A 27,238-nucleotide genomic window follows, 5' to 3' on the forward strand; every position below is an offset into this window, starting at 1 on the left:
GCACACTCCTGTCAAGACGATCAGCTAATGTGACATACCCAACAACTTAAACCATGTAGTCTGCAACTGGCTAGGATAAAAACTAACAGGTTCGAGTTTCTTTTTGGTCAGTGAGGCAAGCACTTTGCTTTAAGTGAAACACGCCTGTCTGATGTCTAATGTTTTATGTACTAAAACAGAATGAAAGCTGCTGAATCTGTTAACCCCTTCCTACAGCACCAGATCTGTCGGGTAGCACTCTCTGGTCTCACACAACTGTTCAGTCATGTAATTTGACATGAGACATCAACCAGAATTGGCAAATCTGACAGACACTATGACAAAAACTTGTGTAATGTGTAACATTAGCTTAGCCGTCAATCACATGTAGCACTAGAACCTGCTGATAGTTGGAAACTACTGGAGCTGGAACCTTATTTGGTGGTCGGTGCATTTCTAGTGAAAATCATGTGGTGGCTCAACACAAAAACATGTCACAGGCCTGTTGGCAATGGGCTTGACCCAATGGACTGAGCCATTGTACAAAATCATTACTGTTTATTACTTATTTGACCAACACCCATACTAAAGGCAACTTACAACATGCAGTAGATGCAACTGGTTCCATTATTTTTGTTCTTTTCTAATTGGAGCACTGGCAGGTGAATGACAATGCTCACGGTCAAACAGTGTCAGTAATGGGAGCTGAACCTTCAACCTCCGGGTTTAAAGTCCAAAACTTTTGAGAATGTCACGTTAAGCTCATCTGTTTGGAAACAAGGTGCCAACTTGGCGAGTTAAAAATTGATCCAAATTAACCAAAAGCCCAATCTTATGGGGCAGAAGTGGCAGTACTAGATTTTGAAAGAGGAGACAGTAACAAAAAAGAAAAAAAGCTAGATGGCCTACCAAGTTTAAAACTCAATTGAATGTTTTACGGAGAATCTGTATGAGGGCACGCACGACCGATCTCATTGAATCTCTGAGGAGCATAGAGTTATAAATCAAATTGCAGTTATCCACACTTTCTCTGTATAAATCTGAAAGGAAAACTCCAAAAAGAATTGAATTCTCGGTTTAGTTGCTCCAAAGCAGAAACCTGAAGAAAGGCTACACCAGATGACCGTCTGATTATTCGATTTCTAAAAGACTTAAAAAGGTTTACTACTATGCAATATCACAGACACAAAAAGTTCCTTGTATAAAACATTTATTTACAAAATTGATGAAATCATCTCTTTAGAAACTAATTAAAAAAAAAAAAAAAAAAAAAGTTTTGAGTATTTATACAAAGTGAGGCTTTCTACTGTTCGCTGAGCCAATTTCTATCTTAGCCCATAGTACCCACATTAATATTTTAAGGATTTATTTCACAAACTGTCTGAACAACATGGAACCAGCTTGGATTTTAAAAACAAGCCTTTTTAATTCAACTTAACTATGATTTGAAAATTGCATCTTTAGACAGAAGGAGGACCTTGTTTAAAACAAAATTCGGAGTATTTGGTATCAATATATTTACAAAAATGAAAATATGTGAACATTGGATGCATGGAAGTAGCTCTGTATCTCGATTAATGATGCCTGTTTACTTTAAAAATGCAACAAAATTTTAAATCAGGTGCAAGCCTTACAAAATGTAGAAAACTACAAAAGGTTTAGAGTCTGACAATAAGAAACACATACCATCTTACCGATAACTTGTCTGATTATCAGAAAACAAAACCTTGATGATACCATGAAAAAGAAAAAGGGCTAGTATCCCCAGCAGACATGTTGGTGGACTGATGGAGAAAAAGGAAGCCACAACAAAAAGCAAAAATAAAGAAAGTAAGTTGCGGTAACTTCCAAGAAATCGCAGGCTAATGCGAGGTCGATGGTCACTTGGTACCGTCCCAGGACTTCGGTTTGTAGCAGAGACACAAGTATTGGTTAAGTAGTGTCGAGCAAGGCGGCCAGCAAAGCTCCGTCTAGCACATATGGAATTCATCTCTCTGGCAAACTGAAAAACAAAACCAAACAATTCTATACATAACATTTTTAAAGCCATCAATTACAACCTCCCAAAAATTTCAAATAATAAATAGCAAAATTAAATAATATATAGAAAAGGTAATGCGTCAAACTTAATAATCACCCTAAAAGACAAACATAATCCCTAAAGAGCGAGATGAAACACTGCTTTTATTTTAAAATGGGACTTACGCGGTTATTGATTAGAGAGGACACCTGAAATAGGAAGCGCACCAGAAATGCATTTTCGTAACTTCTTATTGGCTGCAATTCAGGATCACCTTGATAGGTAATGTCAAATTTACGCAGTCCATTGATCATCTAAAAAGCAGAAAGTACTTTATTTATTTTGCTCTTGACTGTTACTATTGTGTAGTGAATGACAGGACAATCAACAACAAAACATGTACTGCTAGTGTGGTGTTAAAGCCTACTTTTTCTTGAGTCTTTAAAATATAAAAGGGCAGTGTGATCTTAGCATGTTTAAGGAATGTCTGTGTCGCATAAGCCACCTTTGTTTGGACTGGTTAATGCCTACTGTACCTGCAGTCGGCCCAAGTCTGTTAGCTCTAAACCATTCTCTCCTTGCACACAGTCAGGTAGCTGCTTTGTTCTCATTTCGTCTGGCTTCAGGGCAGAACTTGTGGTCAGTTGTGTTAGCTGTGCAGCATTTAGCTACAAAAAAAAAAAAAAAAAAAAAAAAAAAGAGAATAAAATTTATGCTTACTTACAGAATTGATTAATACACAAACATCAGGTACACCGATCCTTTATTGTAATAAATTACACAATGACAATACAACCAAGTTTGTTCACACAATTAACAATTTGTTTTAAACTTTGCATCAGAAAGGACCAAAATTTTGTAACTTATATTTGACATCTGAAGACAGTCTAGATAGCTTTACCCACCATATTATGTCTTTGGAAGTAACACACAAATATGTAAATATAATGCCTCAACCTTCAAGCCTCCAGCTCTTAGGCAGCAGATCACACAGCTCTGCAAAGGATAGAAGGTCCTTTCATGATTTCAAAGCCCATCTGCTTTCCTTTTGATGGCAATTATGACATTTCCTTACAAAACCATCCACTGATGCCCATCTGAGACGCACCTTCAGTGTCAATGCTCAAACCATATTTAATACAGGGCTCTTTTCTGGAGTGCAGCAGAGACATTTCATCTTCTCTCCATACAATACTCGCAATACCGTCAGTTTACTGTCTTCTTTGTTAAAAAAAAATTATAATAGGGTTCACTTCACAAGTTGCTACATAAAGATTACACTGGTAATTTTATTACTAAACCATAACATGATTAAAAAGAAATACAATAAATAATGCTGGGAACACACCCTAAATATCTGGCAGAGATAAGAGAGAGTTTTGTCAAGGTATTCATCTGTCTTCTTTATGCTGTCCAGGCCAATGTCATCCATGTCATTTCCAGTATATGATGTGTTTAAATCAGGAGAACCAAACCCAAGCCAAGAAAAGAAGGACTGGTTTGCATTTGCCTCAGCAGAGTAATCCGATATAGACTTAGCTGTTTGCTTTGCTTGGACTATTAGGTGGGCAAGTCGAAGCACCTAGTGGGAGAAAAGAGAAGTTCAAAACAGTTTATGAAAATGTAACTTAACAATAAAACAAAGCTGCAAATACTATTACATAAATATAACTGACCTAGAGTGATACTTCTCCCTTTTCTCCAATCCTTTCCAAGTTCACTAATAAAGTTAATGGTAGAAAATCATCTAGAGTATTTCTGCAACTGAAATGACCGGATGCTAGAGTTCTAGTCTAAGGTGTATAGGATGAAGGGTAAGGGGCAGTGTTTGTCTACACTGTAGTATACCAGACAGACACTAAATTATCCAGAACTTTATAGACTCAACAACTATAGATTTAATTTTTATTCAAAATAAACAGCAAGTGTAAGTAACTACTCGGTGTACACCACTGTGACATGCTTCCATACCCCCCTAAAGCAGCTCGTAGAAAAGGATGAGATCATCTGGGACTGTTAGCCTATCATCAGACTTTCATGCAAAAGATGTCCAGACTTGAACAGGATTCTTCATATCAACTAAATTAGGATAACTAGCAACATGTTTATCGCTATGAAAGGCAATGTCTGAAATATTGGCTGGCTGATGCTAAATACTCGACTGATTTTCCTAGCAATAGATGGCTGACCGGACAGTAATATATTTTATATTTATATATATATATGTCTATACATGTCTATGTCTAGCATCATCTATAAACACATTAAATGTGTGTTTACTCATCTATCCATAAGCAGGCATTTTTTAGAAGAATAGCACATTTGGTCTGAGGCATGAATGAGACAGACGGGGGCTTTTTTCCTGCCACCAAATGGGGGCAGTACCGCTTCTAACTTGTGTTTTGAACGTTTAGGCATCTTAATCTTAACAGGACCAGTAAGCTTTATTATTCCAAGCTGTATACTACTCACAGAGGTGCGCACTTCTATTCCAAACATTTCTTTGTATTGGCTGTCCTGTCCTTCCAAGCTGTACACGTGGCTCTTCACCTTGAAGACAGAATCTGTGATGGCAGACTGTCGATTAGATAGAAAGCTGCCTCCAAGAGTGGGCGACATGAGGAGTCGGTGTTGGCGGTGATGAGGTACATGCTCCTGCTCCAAAAACAGCAGCTCAGCTAATGAAATAAGATAAGATATTTTTACTGATGTTTTATTTTCTTTGTTCTACAGAGCAACAAACAATCTATTTGTGTGTGTTATAGTGAAACAGTATTCCTATGTTTTGGTAAAGAAAATAGAAATTGAAATTGTTGCACATTCTTTGCTGCTTGAATGTATTTTATTCCTTCTCTGAATTCATTTGCACATCTCAATGGTTCGGTGCCATGTTTACCCTACAGCTAAGTATACTGGCTGAATGTCTTCTAACTTGTAATGTTAATCTCCTACTCTGAAAAATACAACTTCAGTGTTTCACTGTGGCTTATTTTAGACGAGACACAGGTGTCTTTGAATGTATTACAGTTTGAGATACACAATATTGTAACCAAATTCCATCTTGCCTCTTGCTCCAAAATATTCTTATGTGCAAATCTGTTGTATTAGTTTCTGAAAATTAAATTTATAATGATTAGAATGGTAGTTACCTTTTTGAATCATTTCAGGTAGATTAGTTTGGGAAAACACCTTGGCCACTCTAAAGACCATCTGAGCATTTTTTGGATTTACAAGATCTGTACGGAGAGCTCGGTTTAAGAAACCTTGAAATAGCCGTGCGTACATTAACAAATTTTCCTGGACAAAAACAGCCCTATTGGGAGGAAAAAATAGAAATAATCAAACAACCAATCTACTTCAGACAAACACAGTAACTTGTGTCAGCAGATATACTGTAGATGGGAAACTGGTATTTTTTATTAGCACACTTTACCATTTCTCTGGAACTGTCCGGTCCTGAGGGTCCACTTGTGGAAGCAATTTCTCTGGAGTGTATCTCCATGGCTGCACGTAACTAAGCCAAGTTTCTAAAACCTGCAAAAATTTATTAACGACAGATCATGAAAAATATTCTTGAATTGCCTGCATCCCTTTAAAGTTTACACATTGCTCCAAAGTGGATCTGGGTCTGTGCAAGTGTGCACTGCTAAGAAATGTCGAGTCAGCCAGAGCTGGATTAAGGAGGCTTAAGTATGTTAATTTAGAAAATGTACAACAGAATCCAGACAGCCTAACTCAAAGAGATATTAACCAAAATAGTGTCATGAGGTGCTGATTAAAAAAAAAAAAAAAGGCTAACTTCCAGTATTTTACAAATTTATTTAAAGCAAAGAAAATCAGGCTACTTTCATGTCATTTTTTATTCCTACCACATGATTTACGATATTGATCTGTAACAGCATTAATAAAAACCTACACATTCTTATTTTTCATTGTTTGACCACTATGACTGTCACTTCTAATAATAATAATTCTTTACATTTATATAGCGCTTTTCTCACTACTCAATGCGCTCTTCACACAGGGAGGACCCGGGAAGTTCTCACTTATGAAGGCTGAATATCTTGTACAAGAACACAAAAATTAAAAAATGGGTGGATTTATGAGACAAGGACTTGCCCAGCAATGGGACATGTCAGTGGACAGCCATGTAGGTTCAGAAGTACTTTGGGTTTATCTTATACTCATTTTCCTTATTTTAATGTGTGTGTTAGTGACTGTCCTTCCAAAACAAGTTTGAATAACAATCCAATTTACTAAGCATATACTTCTGTAGGAGTGGGGATCGCAAAATTTAATTATCAGATTTAGAAGTTTTAAGTTAGAATTGTCCACATGCTTGTAACAATCCTTTATTTATTTTTTTTTATTTTATTGTTAACACTACGATTTTGCTTGAATGAATATTTAAGAGAAGCATCAAAAATACATACAACTCTAAAAGATGCATCAAGAGGCCAATGTCCAAAGCAGTGCTGGAGAAACACATACAGCTTCTGTTGAACAAATCTTGGTATGACGACCCTATAAAGGACACCAAAAACAAACATGAAAGCAGTGTTAACATTATACAAAGCTAGCATGTAACAATTAAAACAGTAATGAGAGTTAAATGTGTGATTTGCATTTCGGTCATACAAATACTAAACTTTCTTGTGAAAATTTTACAGGTCACTTGATAAACACCAGCCTGTCAATATGGGGAAGCTTATTAATAACAGGCCCAGGGCCATGCCAACCATGATCCCATGAACGGCTCTGCAGTGATGTTTTGCAATTACTGGGTCTAAGGTAGGATTTTTCATTTTTTCAGTGAAATATTTAAACCAAGTGGTTTTGTGGATCATCGCGAGATCTGTATGCTCACAGAGATATAGAACAGTTTAAGGTGCGTAACACTAACAATGTCCTCCTCTGAGAGACTGTCTGTTCACTCCTTCACAGACTGTCTGCCTTGTTCAAAGACATTTGACAGCCCTATCATAAGGGAGTTTCAGAAGTATATTAAATTTAATGTATATTAAAACAGTGAAAGGATGATGGAAGGGAATGTGGGCAAATACAAACACACACACACAACTTCATATTAATGATTCAGACTATGTATTTTCTAAGATATGATTGGAGTACAAACTTAAAAAACAAACTTTAAACGTTCTAGTTTAAAAATGAAAGACTTAATATTTTCATTACATGAAATGCACTTTCTTTATTAACAACAGGTGTCCAAGACAGTTGCCAAAATGATTAAACAAAATCTCACAAAAAAAAAATAAGTTTAAAAGGCTTTTTTTTTTTTTAACTGGGCAAATAAGGAAGTTTTAATACATGATATTAATAAAGTTAAATTCCATACAATGCTTATATGTCTGCCTTTAAACACTCACTCTTAGTGCAACACATACGTAGTATTTCTACACAGGTCATATCATTAAATGGCATTGAATGCTCTGACCTTTTAAATTCTTCCAGGGGGCTGGCGTGTGAATGTGCAGAAGGAGATGATGAGATAAGTTCAGGCCTTAAACTGTTTGAAAAGGCATGGAGATGTTTCACCAAGAGCCGGACAAGCAACATATGCTCTTCTGTAGGTCTAAACGGTTCCTGTAATTAGAGAATTATAAAATTGACTAACATATTATAACTGACCACTAAATCAGTATACACAGATGAGAGCTACATCATGTAAGTTCCACTAGACTTAACCACACCAGCAGCCACCCTGCAATTTGTTTTAGATTAGTCATTTCATTTTAAACCAAGTAAAGCCTTTAATCAAACAGACAACTGTGTTTCTGCCTTGGTAGTGAATGCAAAGATTACCTTTAAGATAAAAGCATTTCAGTGTGAGACTTAAAAAGCCCCAGAAATCCCATATATAAATGAATTAAAAGTTTTTTTTGATTCTCTGAAGATATTTAGAAATTTTTTACCACTAATGGATAATTAAAAATAAGCCAAGCACATCTTTCATTCAAAGATGACTATATTAAATGTGAACAAATCCAAATAAATGACCAATGAAACAATTGGATGGTTTAGTACCCTTCCTCGTGGTAAAAAAAATCAATGAAAGGTTCACCTTCAAGCTACGCATTTTGGTGGGCAGCTTGAATAATTTGGCTTGGACAACACCAACATGTGTTATTAAACAAATACAAATGAGAAAGACACAAACAATGAAAAAGGTAGAAGAATTTAACAAAATATTCAAATGACATAAAAAGAAACCACATGATTATTTATTGTGTCTATTATTTCCAACAGACCAGAACACTCCAACATGAAAATGCAGCTTATATAATAAAAGTAATTCTGAGCACCCAAGCTTTTTATCTTCCTTACTCTCTGCAGTTGTTTATTGGAGTCCATTGCATTAGTGCTGTTCATTTTTTTAATATGATATATGTAGCCATACAGTAAGACAAATAATGAAGATATACAAGAAAGGTGAAAGATAGAAACCCGTTCCCCACTGCAAATTAAGTTAAGGTCCCATATCAATATAATTTTAAATCAATGTTAATTCTACTGTGACTTTTCAAAGACGGCCAAGGTCTCTTGGATGCAGTACCTGTTCAGCAGCACGGGTAAGAGAAGCAGAACTTTTTCAATGGCTAATAAACATTACTGAAAGTGCAATATGAGGGGTGTTGTAAAAGTCCTTAGCCTTTAGTTCTTAGTGAGCTGCCACCATGCTCACAACAATTGGAGATCATGTTTACTCTTTCCCAAGTTTAATAAAAAGAGAAACAAAAAGAAACCCTTACTCACAGGATGACATGGCAAGTGGTACACCGGGGGGAGAGTGAGAAGAGTGGGGGTCACTCATGCCACCTTATGAATATTTCTCCACCGTGACAATGCACCAGCGTACACAGAAAAACTGACCATTGAAACTTTGGAGAAATCTGCCATTCACACAGATAAACTTCCTACTTATTCATCAAATTTAGTGCCTTGTGATTTCTGGTGGTCTCAAAAAAAAAAAAAAAAAAACCACCAAAAAACCCTCTCCGTGTAAAACGTTTTGCGACGCATGATGAATTGATTGGTGTGGTGAACAAGCAACTTGAAAACTTCACACAAAGTGATGTTGCTGCTTGCTTGCTTCGACAGTTGGATCAAGCACATGAAAAAGTACATTGATGCGCTGTTGAGGTGATCAAAAAAAAAAAAAAAAAGCTTTCATCGAGGAAAAAGCTTTTGCCTTATTTTTTTCGTGAAAGTCTAAGAATTATTGCAACACCCCTCCTATGTAGCTAAAAATGCAATCACCCAATTAAAACACCGTCTGTAACCTATCCACATTAATAAAAGGATGTCTGGCTACTATGTTTTGTTATTCCAACAGATGACGGATCACAAACGTTTGCAGTAATGCATTCTATTACAACAAATGTTTGTGATGCACCATCTGTTGGAATGACAAATGCATTGCATTTTATTCCTATATTATTCCAATAGATGATGCACTGCAAATATTAATGTTGAGGTCAATGTCGATTACTTAAACTTCAACCCGGCTAAAATAGGGTAGTACGGCTGGTTACAGATCATATTTCTACCAGTAACGGCACAATGCACAATTAACGTGCAGTGCATACACTTGGCTTGAGCATTCCTAGTTTTCATTCTCCTTCTCTGTTTGTTTTAGCATTCGTTTGCTAAGAGGTTGATGCGCCTGAGCAGCTCTTCTTTTCTCCACCCTAGTGGCCCATTTCTTCTCTTCTTTCGTCGGCATCTGTTCGCGTTAACACTGATTAAGTCAGTGTTTGTGTTGGAATTACTTAGTACGTTTTCCTTAATTTTTTACTTAAACTGGCACTTAAGTCTTCAATCTGCCTTAAGAATGATTTAAGATATGAAGAGGTAGGGAAAGTGACGGCGCTGGCCGAGAGTTGATTCTACAAAAAAATAAAAAGCGGAATAACTTTAGAGGTCAATCATCACCCTGAAAGCAGATCGTAGATGTCATAGTATATGTGTACCAAATTTCAGGTCAATCGGTCAAATGGTTTGTGAGGTAGAGGTGATTTAACATCCTGGACAGACAAACAAACAGCCACGTTAGTGTATTATATAGAAAGAACACTCAGTAACTCATAAGGAAGATTTTTTTTTATTTTCTAACTACTGTAACCAATTTGTGAAATGCATTCTACTCCTGTTTCTCTCTTATATCAATAACATCCACAGTGTTTCAGACAATAGTAACAGGACAGGAAATAACAGTTTAATTGTTCACTAAAAGCACAGTCGAAAACTAAAGCAGCAGTCACTGTGAAATGTTAAGAGAAGTGGTACACTTATGGTGATGTGTCATACTGCAAGGGCTACATTGTGATAATGAACACCATCAATGCAACAGACTTTCTTCACAGTCTCAAGTATATTCCTGAACTGGTGACCTAAATGATCGCAGAAATCTGCAGAATGTGGCAAATTGGTTCATCAGCATTGCTCCCTCACCCCAGTTAGTAATGTTAAAATGAAAAGATAAAAGTACTTGATATGTGAGGATGGTCCCATAGCCAGGCTGGGCAGTAGTGCTGCAGTGCATACTGGAAATACCAAGTCGGTACTGGAGCACCTCCAGCTGAGAAACAAAACAAAACAAAACAAAAAACAAACAAACAAACAGCACATGGGAAAGAGAGAAAAGGTGGAGAAGGAAATACAAAAGTAGTGAGAATGATAGACAGATTGGGAAGAATAAGGAATGAAAAAGAATATATATGCTATATCCTCTAAAAGAAGAAGGAAAAAAATAACATGCTGACATTAATGCAAACTTATGATTCCACTTAATTTTTTAGGGAATTTACATATGGTACTCAATGTTTCAAAATGAAATGTACTTTTTTTAAAATCATGTTTAAACTTGCACAATAATGCAAATTCAAAAAGATGCTTTTTAAATGTTTTTTTTTGGAAACAATTATTTCACTAATAAATATAAACATTAGTAGCTTTTTATTAAATTGAGTTTTGAAAAATGTTAAGAAAATGTTAAATAGTGTTAACTGATAAAATTTTCATAAAGAGTGAATTCTTTACTAAATAAAGGGTATACCCATCATCATTTCAATTTTTCACATAACAAAAATGTTTAACAATTAAAAACAGGCAGTGCAAGCATGAGGATGAGGCAAAACATTTAAGGATCAATAATGCGGAGCATAATCAAATAAATATTATGTGTTAGCACGTCAAGCCCATAAACAAATGGTCCTAGTGCCAAAGAACAATTTCCATGCCCACAGCCACAAAGCTCAGCAGAAGCCAACATTCGACAAAGGACAGACAAAGTACATGGACACAAGAACAACTATGGAAAGTGAGCGTTATTACAAAACATGTGCACGACTAAAATGATCTCCAAAGAAATTCATGTAACATGATGAATTAAGAAATAAAACTTGAGAGAGAAAATGGAGATTTCTTTACATGTCATCAGGTGCTGTCCGCAATATGATACCTCTTATTATCTCCTTTTAAATATAAAACCCTTTATCAAGAAGGAACAAATATTTGTGCAACAGTATGCAATAATAATGTTGATATATCACATAATTTGAATTTGCTGCCAGCTGTTGATGACATTTATCTTAACGACACCACGGTGAACTTTTAAAAATGTATGCAAATACCTTTCCAAGCTGCAGACCAAATACAGGACGATTTTCAGACAGTGGTGGCTGTTAGGTTTGCCAAAATTGAAAGGTAAAAACAAGGATATGGAGATATCCACGTGCAAAACTAATGATTTAATTCAGTGTTTTGGTGGTAAAAAAATTAGTCAATTTTAACATTTTTACAATACAACACATTCATATAGAATAATAAATTTTAATGTTACTAAGCTATTACAAGAATCAGAAAAAAGAATAGTTATTTGCAGAAACAGAGAGTGACAAGTACCAAAAAGTATTTGATTTATTTATTAGAGTCAGATTTTAAGATAATAAGACAAAAATAAGGAAGAAACTAACAAAACCGTTACACTTGCAATAGAGCACAATGGAAGCAAGAAGCAGATGTATTATTTTCAAGCTTCATCGATTAAAGGCCAGCATTTTTAAAGCAGTGAAGTAGCAAAACCAGTCCAAAGCATCAAAGGTATGCTGAACTATACAGAAAGCAAAGGCATGCATTGTTTACCTTCACCTGGGGTGACTGCATTTTCTGGTACATTTCCAAGGAATAATGGTGAAGCCACATTTCCACAAATACCTAATAAAATATGCATAATATGGGGAAAAAATTAATAAAAAGTAGAGTGTGATAAAACCAGAGTCATGTTTGCAATCAGATCACAGCCTGTGAAGGGAAAATATTTTTTATGATAATTTGTGCTGTTAAAAATTACAACTTAACATAACATTTTGCCAATTTGCAATATGGGAGAAATATAAAAATGTTCCATTAAAATGAGTACATTATAGCAGGTGGATATTCACCCAAAAATTTTGTTATTTAAAAAAAACAATCATTATTACTATTACATTACATGTTCCGCTGTACAGTATAGGCTTAGATAAATAATTCAATTGTTCTGAATAATTGTTATTTTTCATTCAAACAATTCAACCGTTGATTCTTAAAGTCACAAGATCAATCTTGTGAATCTCTATCCTGCTCTAATGCTGTATTACACACAGCTCTTAATATACAATACCAGTAACGGCGTACTGCATGATAACGTGCAGTGAATACACTTGACTTGAGCATTCCTAGTTTTCATCCTCTTTCTCTGTACATTTAGCATTCGTTTGCTCAGAGGTTGATGCGCTTGCTGCTTCCTGAGCAGCTCTTATTTACTCCACCCTAGCGGCCTGCTGCTTCTCCTTTCGTCGGCATCTTTTCGCATTAAAACTGATTAAGTTAGTTTTTGCGTTGCAATTACTTAGTACGTTTTCTTTGATTTTTCACTTAATCTGGCACTTAAGTCTTCAATCTGGCTCAATAATGATTAGCGAAGGTGGTAGGGAATGAGAATGGCGCCCGTACGCATGCGTCGCACAGCTGCCCTGCTGCCGAGAGTTGATTCTACAATAAAATAAAAATAGAAAGAGTAATAAAATCATCGCCCCAAAAGCGGATAGTAGACGTCACGTAGTATATATGTACCAAATTTCAAGTCAATAGGTGAAACGGTTTGCGAGCTGGACAGACAAACGAACAGCCATGGTAGCGTATTATAGAAGAAGATTATGATTTTCAGGTAAAGCTGTTAAGCATTCAGTTTGGTAACCTAACAAACTGCATCTGAAGGTGTCCTCAGGGCCTTATCAGTCAATGATTTGACGTGCATATAAACTGTGCAGCTGATCGTAATACACTTGGGAGGAAGATTAGCATCTCCAAATGTGGAGGTCAAGACTCTTGTTTTTGAAGGTAAGGTTTGGCCAGCTTCCCTGAATCAAGTTTAAGCACTGTAAGGTCTTTTTCATGCATGAAGGTAGCGGTGCAGGAGACTGACCAACAAAATAGTAATGCAGCATTATTATGGGCACTGTACCACACTGTGGTGGGTCAGCAGAAGCTACTACACTTCCATAAACAAAGCATTCAATTTATAAATCATTCTAGATCCCATACCTTATCTATGGTCACTAACCTGGAGTGAAAGCGAAAAAAAAACCAAAAAAAAAACGAGACTACAAGTACAAGCAGGCATAATGAAGTCCTGTGGAAGTTACTTGACTCACTCCCCATGACAGGATGAGGACAAGGATACCCTGAGCGTCTCCCACAGGAGATGCACTTTGGATTGATAACTGGGGGAAGACCGTGGGGCAGACACAGGGATTACAGTTTTAGATGGGACTTTTTAAACTATTTTTCTATGCCAAAAAAAAAAAACTTGAAAGAAAGAATAAATACACAATATAATAAAAATTACACTTCACTGCTTATAAAAACATGCAAATTAGAAACTAAACTGAAAAGTTCAGATATGGGTCAAAGACTGTCGGCATCAAACCTAACTAATAAAATATGTTGTGCTAACTGAATTTAACATGGCAAACATTCCAGGATCTTCTGTTAAGCTCCAGTGAGTGTAATTTATACCCAGTGCTCAGTTTGCCTTACCTGTAGAAGAGTTTCAGACCTCCAGATTTCTTGTGCGGCAGGATCAGCATTAACAGAAGGTTGGTGAGAAATGTGTCTTTTAAGGAGACTAGTGTGGTGGACACCATAGCCAGTAAATGACACAGTAGGCGACCTGTAAAGCAAACAAGACATGCAAGACATATAAAACACAAACAAATGCTTGATCTAAAAGGTATGATATTTGAATTATGTTGGATGCATAATTCCAGTGGCACTAATAGCTAGACCAACTAATTAGACACCAACCAAAATTCAAATTTGTCGCAGGAAACCTTTGGGCAACTTTGGGTTCGGGCAATAACTTTTAATTTTTGCTACAATTTGATGATTAAATGCGTACAAGAAAACCAAGTTCTTGTCGGGTAAATGTAATTGAGACGAGTACAACTTGTTATTACCTTTACCAAGTACCAAGCTTAAGAAAATGTTAAGATGGGATCTTTCAAATACCATCTAAACTTTGTTTTTCCACACAATATATCCACATTTCTCGGTGTAAATAAATATTTTCTAACATTGGTATGAAATGCACTTTAATCAGTAAAATACTGGATATCTATTTAATTCATTATTTTCACATTCCATCCATCCATCCTACCACTTCTTAATGAAGATGAACAGATCTAGTGCTATCTATCTTTCCTCAGAGCTTTTACCCTGAGGTCACTGTAAAGGTTTACTGACTCTTCTCTAGACTTTCTCTAGAAGTACAATATTCATTTTAATACGTTGACAAAAACAGTAAAAAGTATGCACGATATAGCTTCAAACATACATTATATAATTTTTGCAGAACCTCTCTTTCCCCGTATTCTACACAGAGCATTATTCAGCCATGGCAGTGAGGTCATTATGGGAAGGGAAGTAGAAACCCTTTGTCCAGTTGAGTCAAAGTATCCATTCTAAAACATCCTCAGTCCAACTCTGAGTTAAGGGCTGAGTCTATGGTGAAGACACTGCACACAAGGCACATTTAACTACACACCTACACATTTATATTGAATCTATCCAATGTCACCAATCAACCAAGGTTAATTTCCTTATTTAAATCCAATCAACCATGGTGAAGAATGGGATTAAAGTCAAGCGCTATCACATACCAGTGATAAAGCAGATAAAGCAACAGCCTGGCGTAGCGTTCTAATGAACAGACCAACATTTTGGTATAGAACAGATTAGAATTTATCCTGTAGGAATTAATAATAATAGTCTACTTGTTACCGTATCTAAACTCTCACCTTCGGAACTAATTTATAGGAATGAATTGTATCTGTAAATTAGGGTAGGAGTATATAGACATAAATGAGATATTCCATGAAATCTAGATGAGACCCAAATTTACAACCACAAAAATCAAATTAGGAAACTAAAAAGCATAAGAAGGGTGCACTTTATCATTACTTTCATATTGCCAGAAACGGTTAAAGAATTTTATATTAATAAAAAAGACATTCCATCAGATCTAGCTATTATATTTAGAATGTGTTTTTTAAACGATCTTGACCTTGGGGCTGGTGGTGAAACAGTTCCTCTGACATCTGTAATAAGAGATGGTGGGACATTCCCCTCCAAGGGCAAGAAGAACTTCAGGTAAACATCAACCAATACAAAATAAGCATTTTCAGAGTAGGGTACATACTGGGCCATAGGGTAATTCTACAAATAGAAAAAAATGATCTTACAAAATATAACTGTCATTACATATCTAAGATCAGATATGATTCAAAATCATTACTATTATTATTACCGTTGTTCAGAAAAGAGTTGGCAATAAAGTTGTTCAGACAGTGTTAAACAATAATTTTTTTAATTACATAAATTTAAATTTATATGCTATAGTTATGTAACAGCACATTGTGGTTACTTAGATCAGAGTATCTGGTGGTTTTGATAAATCAGTATACAAAATGAAATCTCACTAAAGTTAAGCAGTTTTCATAAAATATTTTAACACTTCACGCATTCACTTAAATACAGCTGCTAAACTGATGAAGTCACTTTCTGCACTACTGACAGACTTGGGGTCAATTGTTCACATGACAACCTTGATGAATTCCACTCCTGTACTTGTAACAGCTAATCACCGAATATCATAAGGTGTGCTCATGCAATCTATTTTAGATGACAAATTAAGTAGGAAACCAGGAGACTGGAAAAACCTGTCTAAGCATTAGAATTATGGCAATAATCCTGCAACAATGTAATACACCTCAGACAGTGCAATAACAAATAGCCAGGGCTGTGCAGTTGGAGTTGTAAACAATTATTTGGTTACAAGAGTTGAGGGGAAAAAAATGTGCAGACTCATTTTAGCCATTTTTGATGCCAAAACTGAACTTTAGGAATGTCAGTACTTTGTAACCAAAGTGGATGGTAAAATAGGTTTCTATGGTGCTAATGCAGTTAGAAAGGTTTCTCTAATAACCAATTAGCATTTAAACATGATCAATGAAGGATAAGCTAAGGGAGTTTACCAATAGGACACTGAAGGAACTCCTCTTGAAAAATGCGGCTTTGCAGCCACATGTGAATAATACATTAAAAATCAGTCATTTCAAACAGAAACAGCCATTATACACACTAGTCGTGCCTTGGCTACATTTTTAAATCAATTTAATGTTAGAAATATCAAAAACATGAAATCACAGCTAATATTGGTTAAGATGAAATTTTAAAACTTAAGACATAGTAAACTAGGCAGCAAAAAAAATAAAAAATGGTCAATGGAAGTGAACATCATCAGGATTCCAGTCCTTCACAGGGCACATACACCCAATAGAGTCAACAAGTTAGCCTAATCTAAAGATTTCAGATGTACAAGAGTAAAATGTTGCACCAGTAGAAAAATCTTCAAAACACACTGGGAAATCAAAGTTAAAGCTCTATTCTAAGCTCAGAATTCTGAAAGAATTTCTTTTGAATAACAAAAATGACACTCACTCTTTGTGCAATGAGACATGCAGCAAAATTAATCATGTAATACTGAAATGGATCTGGGATTTGTTAAGAAAACGTAGATGGGATACAAAAGGCATTCTATGAATAAAGAAATGAGATGTGATTTTATATCCAAACGTTGAAAGTGCTACCTGACCTTTTAAAATGCCATAAGGCAGTTTGACCAAATTAATAAATTAAAGCCACATACACCATCAGAGTGTATTTGCCTATAATTAAAATAAATCTGTTTTTGCCCAACTGACACTGGAAAAGTGCACAGCAATGGTAACGCTGCCATTCCATACATACAAACACATTTGAACATAAAGACAAGAATGTAGCCTGCATTAATGCTGCTAACTTCATGTCTGAATTACAGGTTAAAACATAAAAGTAAATAAAATGCACCAGAAAGGATACTTAGTGAGAGACTAAGAAGGCCTGAAACAGGGAACTGGGACTTGACGTGGAACAGTGGACAATCTGGTAAGACACCCTCTTGGAAGCAGGCTTTCACTGGCCCCTAATGAAGCAAACACAAACATATTTTAATGAATTAACAGATTTTATTTTTTTATCAATGTATGACTTATTCCAGTTAATTATCTTTGCAGACATACATGTTGTGTATTGAACAGTAGTGAGATAAAGAGTGCAGATGGAGGTACACATGTTACATACTTAAGAATTAGACATACACCGGCAGGTGGGTACGGTATGGTATGATACAGTACAGGGCACATAAGATCAGGCTGCCGAGTGTTCAGAGGGGAAAGAAGCTGTCCCTAAAGTGCAGGAAGCAGACAGTGTGGTGTAGTGGTTAACTTTGGACCTCAAACCCTGAGATTGTGGGTTCAAATCTCACTACTGACACTGAGTGACCAAGAGCAAGTCACTTGACCTGCCTGTGCTTCAATTGGAAAATCAAAAAGAAATGTAATCAATTGTATCATAAATGTTGTAAGTCGCCTTGAATAAAGGCAACAGCCAAGTATGACATCTTGCCTGAAGAAGAGACCTGAGTTGCCTCGAAAGCTTGCATATTATAATCTTTCTTATTAGCCAATAAAACGTGTAATTTTGCTTCAGTTCTCACTGCAACCAAAATGGTTAACATGGTACATTCACCTTACTACTACTGAAATACTTAGACAATAAAAAAAATAAAAAAAATCAATTTTGATAGTAACACAAGAACCTCACTTTGACCCTGTTACTGAACTGCAAAATGTTCACAGAAAAAGAAAATACACTTGTTAGTCTTACAGGGAGGTAGGAGATTGGAAACTCATATTTATAGTCTTCAGCATGCAGTTTGTAAATCAGTTTCATCATTGGGCCGCTGTGGAAACAAAAATAATGAGTAATAATTAATTTTAATAATAATAAATAATAATATTTGAAAAATTAAAAGGAAAGTTTTAAGCAGCCACATATTAACTGAAAGAACCTTACTCTTACTCTAAACTAACAAGATGAGGAGCTCGCGAGGCTGAATGTTACAGTATATGTATTTTAAACAAACTGCTGGAATACTCCTTATGGTGACATAGAATAAAAACTGATTCTTTGATTGATTTGGAGAAGTCAGGATTGTCATGTGAAATAAAATTTGGCATGTTAGTTATAACTTTTAAAAAACTTTTAAAAAAGAATGCCTGATGACACTTTAGTTTAGGTACTGCAAAAATGAATCATTTACTGTTAAATAACAAGACCTTAAGAAAGGCTTCTTCTGGTGTTAATGATTATAGTGCAGTGGTTATTCATCTATTCAATATGAACAGTCAGAGGTGACTTAAGTCAGACATAGCTCTCTTCATCATCTTCTTCTTTCGGCTGCTCCCGTTAGGGGTTGCCACAGCAGATCATCTAGATATAGCTCTCTTCATATTAACAAGTAATTTTACCAGCCTATCAAAGGGTCTTATTATGCCACAATGCAGAGAGATGAACAATCTGTCTATTGATGTCTTATAAAAGTGTAATGTTTGTGCGGGTTATGAAAATTTCAAAATGCAAGAGGCATGCATTCCCTCTAGTGTTGACCAATACAGGCAGAGCATATTACAAAGCAATTAAAATTTACATGAACAACAAATTGCATATTATATACCGTGAAGAAATTACACACAAACACAATGCAATAAACACCACCTTGGACTTAAAAATTCCATTGCTGTATTGTACTCATTCATTCTTGAATGTAGGAAGCGCAAATTCCAACCAACAACTGTACCATCCAAACTGCCCAGCACACTTTCCACAAGCCAAGGAAAAATGAGGTGAAGTTCCTGCAATATTAAACATGATCATTATATATTGATTTTTAAAAATTTATTATATTTAATAATTGTGTTAGTGTATTAAATACAGATTGTAAAAATATATGTACAGTACTGTATTACCAGACAATAATACAATTTAACACCCAGACAATAATACAATTTAACACATTGGAACACATACTTCATTGTCATTACATTTTCTAGCTACACTGCTACAGATGCTGCATGTTTTGTAGGTTAATAACACTACTGGGCTCTGGACATTTCTGTTCCATTTATCATCCGACAAAATGGAGACCAGAGAAGGTGCTTCATGGTCCATCTTGCAAATGCAGGGTTTTTATTTTATTTTACTACTTGGTTCTGTTGACGTTAAAATATATTAACTTCCAAAAAGTGGCCAATTTATGCACTCAGTATTTACATAATTCAAATTATGAATGCAATTCTTTAATAATAATATCTTTAAATGACATTATTATAATGAAGTTTCAGATGCATTTACATTCTGTCCAAAAGAAATTACTATTGAAATACCACCTAAATGCAACAGAACTACATGAATTTCTAAAATGTTAATTCCATTAGGGGGAAAACAAAATCCATAGACAACATAACGAGTGCCATTTCATTAGTAAACCATCTGCAGGGGCACTTACTACAGCAGACATCCCTTAGTTTTAAATTGAGGAGAACTGATAACGGAGCTTACTGTGGAAGCAATTTACACTTTTCAAAATGCTAAATTTAAATATTAAAATAAAAGCAAAACACTTCGCTCCAGTTGTGATGTAACAAAATTAAAAAAAAAAACCAAAACAATTTCACAAGCATAAATGCATAGAAGACACATTCTAAAAATAGTTTTTGTAACAAATGGTTAATACACATAACTCTGCAATATAAAAAGTAAAAAAAAAAAAATTGTGATTTATTCTTAATTTTGGCATAGAAAGCACTAAATCAAAATCCTACACAAAAGTATTTCTACTAATCAATATGCTAGCAAACTGTATTTTGTTGCTGGTCTGCTGTTAAAAAGCACAGAACGTCTTCAACTGGCAGTTATTTTGTATTGCGACATATTGTTTGAACACTTGTGTGTTTGATTATTATTACCTTAGCTGGGTAATCATCAATTAGTTTTGCCAGTTCTTGACAACGCTGGATAAAAGGTTTATTTATGTAATCTGCTTTAAGATTGGCCTAAGGAAGATAAGAGAAGAAAAAAAAATTTGTCAACTAAACCTTTCTCTGAATAATTACATAACAGCATAAAATTGTTAAATAACAGTAAACATACAAGAACATATGCACAACATAACCAGGTAAACAGAATGCAGGGAACACCACACAGTGGTCTTAACACAACAGACACAGAAGTCACCATAGCATTTCATTGCATAGAATAAAGTGCAACTTCAAATACTACTGCAATGCAATAAACTGTCCTGTCTCTCATAGCTTACTGACCTACAAACCTTAAATATGATCATCAATTGATTTTCTTTACCCACTTTTTGGTTTTTTTAAACAGGGTCATGAGAAGACTGTGCCCGCCTTGGTAAAATCAAGAACATAGCAGGGACTGGCTGTGGATAGGACCCAAGTCTACAATAGGTAAAACTCATGCTGACACCCACATTTGTTTGAAGAAATTGACAGTCTTTAATGAACATTGCTTTCACATTGTTAAGATATGTAAGAAAATGAATAGTATTTGGAGGAAATTTACACAAGACGCACAAAATTACACATTCTACAACTGCAAAAATCAAGGCTACAAAACAACCAAGATTGCAGGAGAAGAGAGACAAGCGTCCGTTCACTTCATGCAAGTAACTTCAATTAGTCTTATCAAGTTTTGATGATACGGAAACATTAGCGGTCGTGTCTCATTCTTTTCCCAGGAATTTCTAATTCTTTTAGATGTCATCCAACTGTGATGTGGCTTTCTATAAATTAAGCAATATGTAGAAAATCTTTTACAGCAATTCAAAAATGTCACAAAATCCAAAAAGACAACAAAAAAAATGGACTGCTTTCATTAACAAAGTGTATGCTGCAACTAAGAAGTGAAAAAAAGAAAGCAAACTTTATGAAAAAAAATTAAAAAGAATAGCTGAATTGGATAAGAAAATAATCCTGAATTAACTGACTGATAGACAGACAGACAGGAATTTATTCGTCCCCAGGGGGAAATTGGCTTTTTACAGAAGCTCTAGCCATAAATAAATACATAAAGAGGTAGTAAATAAACATACTCAGTGAAGTACTTTGCTAAATTATAGCCATTTTCACGCACAGTCAAAGTTTAGATGGGTTGGCCTGTACGTAATTTACTTGGACTTTCACCTACTTGTCTTTCAGTCACTCTGTGTTAGCTTTGGTGGTGTGGTTGGGATCACTGCCTTATCGAATGGTAAGTTATTTTTCCATTTTTCACTTCCTAGCTCAGGAATATCTTTTCTTAAGTATTTTGCCTGTATTTCTTATCATCAATCATCTCTCTTCTACCCTGACAGGTATTCCAGTCCCAGTTAAAGAGAAGCACCGATAATTGCAGGAATGGTGTTCATTGGATGGTATGGTCATTACATTGCAGGAATGGTGTTCATTGGATGGTATGGTCATTCACTAGATGTACTATTTTATATTCCAGCCAAAAGGTTACATTTTGGTGTCCTCTCACCACAGTCCAATTTCTCACTTGGCCACCAAATCATTAAGATGTTTTACATCAAAGCATATGACATTGTTGTCACATGCAAATCAAACAATGACCAGTAACCTTTCCGAGATGCTTTGTCATTCTGCTTGTTGGGACAGCATGATCTAGATAGATAGATAGATATAGGAACGGCACTATAAGAAAGAGATAGATAGATTATTAATCCCCAATGGGAAATTCACATACTCCAGCAGCAGCATACTGATACTGATATTCCTTCTACACATTAAACAGATACCCACATTAGGAAAAATGGCATACTGGATGGTTGGAGAGATGTGAAAGGCACTATATGATTGATTGATTGATACTTTATTAATCCCCCAAGGGGAAAATTCACAATATATATGATCTAGGCAAGATCCGAGTTGTACTTTGCACCTTCTTCTTCTTAATGATGATGTACTGTTTGCTACTTGTGTTCCATAAGTAGTTACATCCATCTCCTGGATGTATGCCTTCACTGAAAATTTCCACAAAGTTTTTCATGATGGCACACAGTACTGTGGACCACCTGAAATGTTCTACAGGTCCTCTGCATGATGCTTCTGATAGTGTAAATTCCAAACTGAAAGCATGCATACATGTATGTATATATCATCTTGAATGGCTTTCCCATTTCCCATCCATCTTCTAACCCACTGAACATGGTTCTGCTGCCTATCCCAAGAGCCATAAATGCAATGTGGGAAACAAATCTGGCCAGCTTATAACAGAGAGTGTGCACGCAACACTACGCCATTCAATCATACAAGCATAATTTTGTTCACCAGTTAACACATCATTAACCTCTCTGGGGAGGAAACCTGGGGAAAAAATGTTGCAAACATAAGGAGATTGTAAAAACATTGCACACATAATGCCCAGGAGGATTTGAACCCAGGATTTTGTAGCTGTGAGGGAACAGTGCTAACCAGTTCCCCCACTTGTACTGCCTGATATCCCATCCAACAGTAAACCTATTTTTATTTTCCTCCTTATAGAATATACACCCATCATTGCTGAGAATGAGCAGAATAGCTTCTGAGCAATGGAACCCTGTACCCTTGGCTGAATTTTAAACTTACCTAGTAAAATGCTTCACATTTACATTAGTGGAACGGCTGCATTCACTTCTACCTGGGATAACTGTAACCTGCTACCATTTCTGGGCGTATGAATGCAAAAACAGTTGTTCCATCATCTTTTGCATGTAGCTTTGAATGTAAGACTCAAATAAATGAAATTAATGAGACAGTAAGCTTCTATTTTTACACATTATTAAAAAACTAATTCAATAAAACTTACCAAAAGAAAGCTTGGCTGCTGTAAAGGAAGGCTAGCCATGGCTGCCCCCCTTTAAACACACAGGCTAAGCTGTAAAATAAAAACAAAATATGTCATATTTATGTAACAATTTGGCATAAGGATACACCACCATTCTATGTATTTGAGCGCTTTGAGTAGTGAGAAAAGCACTATATAAATGCAAAGAATTTTTTTTTATGTACTTATTAACTGACAAAAACTACAGTTTAAATCAACAAATAATGTTCAATGCCAATACAGATTTGCATGCTGCCTCTGATAATATGGCAGAATAGTTAATAAATATTTTTTAAACAGAACAAATGCCTCATTATGTTTTACTCTATGATTTAAACAGTGAAGAAGGAATAGTATTAAAGCTAAAACAAGGCTGACAGCAACAAAGCACTCCATTTTGGATACACGCAAGAAAAGCAAAGAAGCCAGTAATAGAAAGAACTTTAGGGTCTAATAGGTCTACAAACTTGAGTTTTTTTATATGTAATACTTACTTTAGTCTGCATAAAAAGATAACAGACACTTCATCGTTACAGACTGGAAACAAACCATCATTAATTATGGATAAAATATATACATTTGTTGTTTATACACATTAACACTAGTCAAATAAAACTTAATTTAAAGACTAAGTTTAATATGTACTAAAAGTGGTCAAAGATCAGTGAAATATTCAAAATTAACTACAACAAATGATTTTCACGTAGAGCAGAATAATGTGCCTATTATTTTGCTACCCATCTAAAGTGGTAAAGAAAAATGAAATAAACTTCTTGGGTTTTAATTGACATTAATCTACCTGCTGCTGTGCCTTTTTCAGCTGTCTGACAGAGCGGCTCCGACTGGTGAAAGAACTCAAGAACAGAACATAAGAAACCTGACAAATGAGGAGACCATGCAGTCCATTTGTCGCTCGTTTGTTAAGTTAATGGCCAAACCGTCCCAATATCTCATCCATATACTCCTTAAAGATTGTCAGGGTTTCTGTTTCAACTCCATGACTCTAAGAATACAAGAAATTCGGGCTATGAAAGAACCTCTCTGTTGTAACATTTTAAATATAATGTTCTTTGAAGCTTTCTGTTATCATTTCTGAAAATCAATTAATTGTTTGCTTTTAATGACGCCTTTCTTTTTAAACAATAAAGAAGGTAATTCACACAGTTTTAAGGAATCAAATTATTTACTTTTTGATATGTCACAAATTTAAGAGAACTCCTAACCATGCCTACTCTGAGCAAATTTATATATAAAATAAATAGTCTCATGAAAAAGTCTTTGGAAGTCCAGTGCACTTCACGATTACGTATTTAAGAATCAATGTTTCCATTAAAATAAAATTTTACAAAATTATTTTATTGCAGTTATACAATATCTAATGTCCTGCATGAAATGTACAATAAATGCCATTTTGGCTTCTAATTTTGTTTTTAGGTTAATCAGGAATATCTGTAACAAGATGTTTCCTGTTATGGTTGCTCAGTCTCGCATGCTAGTGACAAAGATTAGTTGTCAACGCATTGTTACAAAACAGACAGCATCCACCAGGGGCCATGTTCTTATACTTGGAAGCTGAAAATCCTACCTGCCTAGGTGTGCATAGGAAATATGTCAGTACAACGAAATTCTGCCTTCAAAGAAAGGAGGGACCTGGACTTCAGCCACACCAAATCTTGAAAATGTATTTTCTTCAACCAATATAACACATACTTGCTTTGTGTGTTTCGGGTAATTCTCTTGTTGAATGACTGAGCTACATTTCATCTGACTGTCAGTCTCTTGAAGAGTCCTCTAAAAAGTGCCATCCTCCGAGAATTAAACCTGCTTAGTCTTGAGCAGAGGAGACTGTGTGGTGACCTAATCCAGGTCTTCAAAATCCCCAAAGGCGCTTGATGAAGAAGATCCCACTGAATTCTTTCAACTAAACAACAAATCACATATTTGAGGACATACAAGATACATTCCTGTCTCTCTGCACCACCATGGAACTTTTATTTGTAGGTTTTCCTTACTGAATAAGTACAGTATGTTGCTTTTCCTTCTTCTTCACTTGTGTATTAAGTAGGGAGTGTTTTTCTTCCCCAGAAGTCAAATAATCAAAACAGGCTCAGATACTGGGGCAGCTTAGCTATTAGCTAAACAAATAAGCTAGATCGACAGAATTGTCTCCTCTCTTTTCTATCACCTAAATGTAATTTTTCTAAGCTGTGGTGGGCTGAACTGGTAACAGCAAATCAAGAGGATCCACAAATTAATTAAAAGAGCTGGCTCAGTTGTGGGATACACTCTTGACCCCCTGCTGGTGGTAGAGAAGCACAGAATTAAAACAAAACTGAGTGTCATGACTGCACGTCCTCTCTCTGACATGTCAACGCTGAGGGCTTTTGGCCAACGAATTATTCAGAAGAAATGTGTCAGGAAACACGACTGGGGCTCCTTTATACTAATAGTAATATGCCTGGAAAATGCCTCCCTGTGACTGCCAAGCCATACGTTTTTCACTCTGTTGTAGGTTATTGAATGTGAATTATAAAATATGTGTGTGTTACGTCATTTAATAATCTGGTCCAGGGTCACGGGAGGTGCTGGAGCCTATTCCAGTTCGTACAGGACTCAAGGCACGAACAAACCCTGGGCAGGGCACAAGTCCATCGCTGGGCTAACACACACCCATGCCAATTAATCGTCGCCAATTCACCAAACCTGCATGTTTTTGAACAGTGGGAGGAAACTCGAGCACCCAGAGAAAACCCACGCAGACATGGGGAGAACATGCAAACTCCATTCGGGGAGGACCCAGGACCTAAACTCTGGGCTCCTTACGGCCATGTGTGTGTGTGTTCGTGTATGTACAGTATATGTATTTAACAGCTTCATAGAAATACAAAATTTCCCCAAATGCAGTTCTGTCTAAACTGACTAATTAAATTCATGCATAAAGCAACTCTGCCGCATTTCAGGATTACGCATCTCATCATTAATCCGAAAAAATAAAACGCGTTACTCTTCATGAACAAGAAAAAAATAAAACGCTGCGTTTTCCTGTCAACGGTGATCCTGGTAGCGGAACATCAACAATTCATACGGCACTGAGTCCAAACTGATTTCCACGCCGGGCTTACTGAAATCTCCATTACTGTAGGACGTCTTGTGAATTCGCTGCGGAGAGACACGCACACCTGCCATCTAAAGGAGGTCCCTTACCTGCTTCTCTGATCCACTCCCCGCTGTCCAGCGCAATTCCACTCCGCTTTCTTTCTTAAGATCACTTAAGTTCACAAGTGCTACTCCCAAAACAGTCCCTGAGGAAACAGGCTGCATGTGTTGCATGGGCCCTACCAGCGCACAAACTCACCACTTCTGCTCTGTCCCGATCCATTTAACTTATGTGTGTATAAATAAACAAATATAACAACCCGAGCATTATTAACATTCATATGAATGTTATTCGTATGCAGCTGTCGGCCCTTGATTCTCTTGCTAACAGGCGACAAGAATAGCCAGATAAATAATAATAACAGGGAAGCAGACAGTTAAAAATGAACATTAGTCCTCATAAAAAAATATTATACGGACACAATAAGTACCGGACAGTTTATTCTACTACTGTATAGTATTGCGATCGTCATCAGTGACTTAAAACATGAAAACAAAACAGTGCAAACGCAACAACATGAAAAATATATCACACAAATTAAAGTACCGATGTCGTGTACTAACCTGATTAAACGTGTTTATCGACAAATTTAAAAATTGCACATCCAGTCCTAATGTAATCTCCAGGTCCTTAGAACAAACACACATGAACAACTTCAGCATTTGGCGGTTTCAATCTACCGCACTGCTCCGGGAGGC

General features: G+C 35.9%; 1 protein-coding gene across 2 annotated transcripts; it reads right to left on the minus strand.

Annotated features, from left to right (window-relative positions):
- Nucleotides 1-1,022: 1,022 nt before the first annotated feature.
- smpd4 (sphingomyelin phosphodiesterase 4) lies at nucleotides 1,023-27,238 on the minus strand. Of its 2 annotated transcripts, XM_051921342.1 has the most exons (21): nucleotides 27,104-27,238; nucleotides 26,588-26,685; nucleotides 23,366-23,434; nucleotides 20,467-20,553; nucleotides 19,217-19,353; nucleotides 18,326-18,401; nucleotides 17,480-17,582; nucleotides 17,060-17,112; nucleotides 15,624-15,775; nucleotides 14,099-14,231; nucleotides 12,164-12,235; nucleotides 10,509-10,598; nucleotides 7,455-7,603; nucleotides 6,433-6,523; nucleotides 5,433-5,533; nucleotides 5,149-5,312; nucleotides 4,472-4,677; nucleotides 3,348-3,581; nucleotides 2,536-2,667; nucleotides 2,185-2,313; nucleotides 1,023-1,981 (listed from the first exon to the last, which is right to left on the minus strand). In XM_051921342.1, the coding sequence occupies exons 3-21, from the start codon at nucleotides 23,402-23,404 to the stop codon at nucleotides 1,670-1,672; spliced, it is 2,460 nt and encodes an 819-aa protein (XP_051777302.1). In that variant the 5' UTR covers nucleotides 23,405-23,434; nucleotides 26,588-26,685; nucleotides 27,104-27,238; the 3' UTR covers nucleotides 1,023-1,669. The 2 variants fall into 2 exon arrangements, with proteins under 2 accessions (XP_051777302.1, XP_028681357.1); XM_028825524.2 differs by lacking the exon at nucleotides 26,588-26,685.

Source organism: Erpetoichthys calabaricus, chromosome 18 (genome assembly GCF_900747795.2).
Source record: "Erpetoichthys calabaricus chromosome 18, fErpCal1.3, whole genome shotgun sequence".
NCBI classification, from domain to species: domain Eukaryota; kingdom Metazoa; phylum Chordata; class Cladistia; order Polypteriformes; family Polypteridae; genus Erpetoichthys; species Erpetoichthys calabaricus.

Coding starts and splice junctions, on each gene's coding strand:
- smpd4 (XM_028825524.2), bottom strand. CDS start 23,404: ATGGCTAGCCTTCCTTTACAGCAGCCAAGCTTTCTTTTG. Junction 20,554..23,365: donor AGCAGCCAAGCTTTCTTTTG/GTAAGTTTTATT, acceptor TATCTTCCTTAG/GCCAATCTTAAAGCAGATTA. Junction 5,313..5,432: donor CGGACAGTTCCAGAGAAATG/GTAAAGTGTGCT, acceptor TCCTCCCAATAG/GGCTGTTTTTGTCCAGGAAA.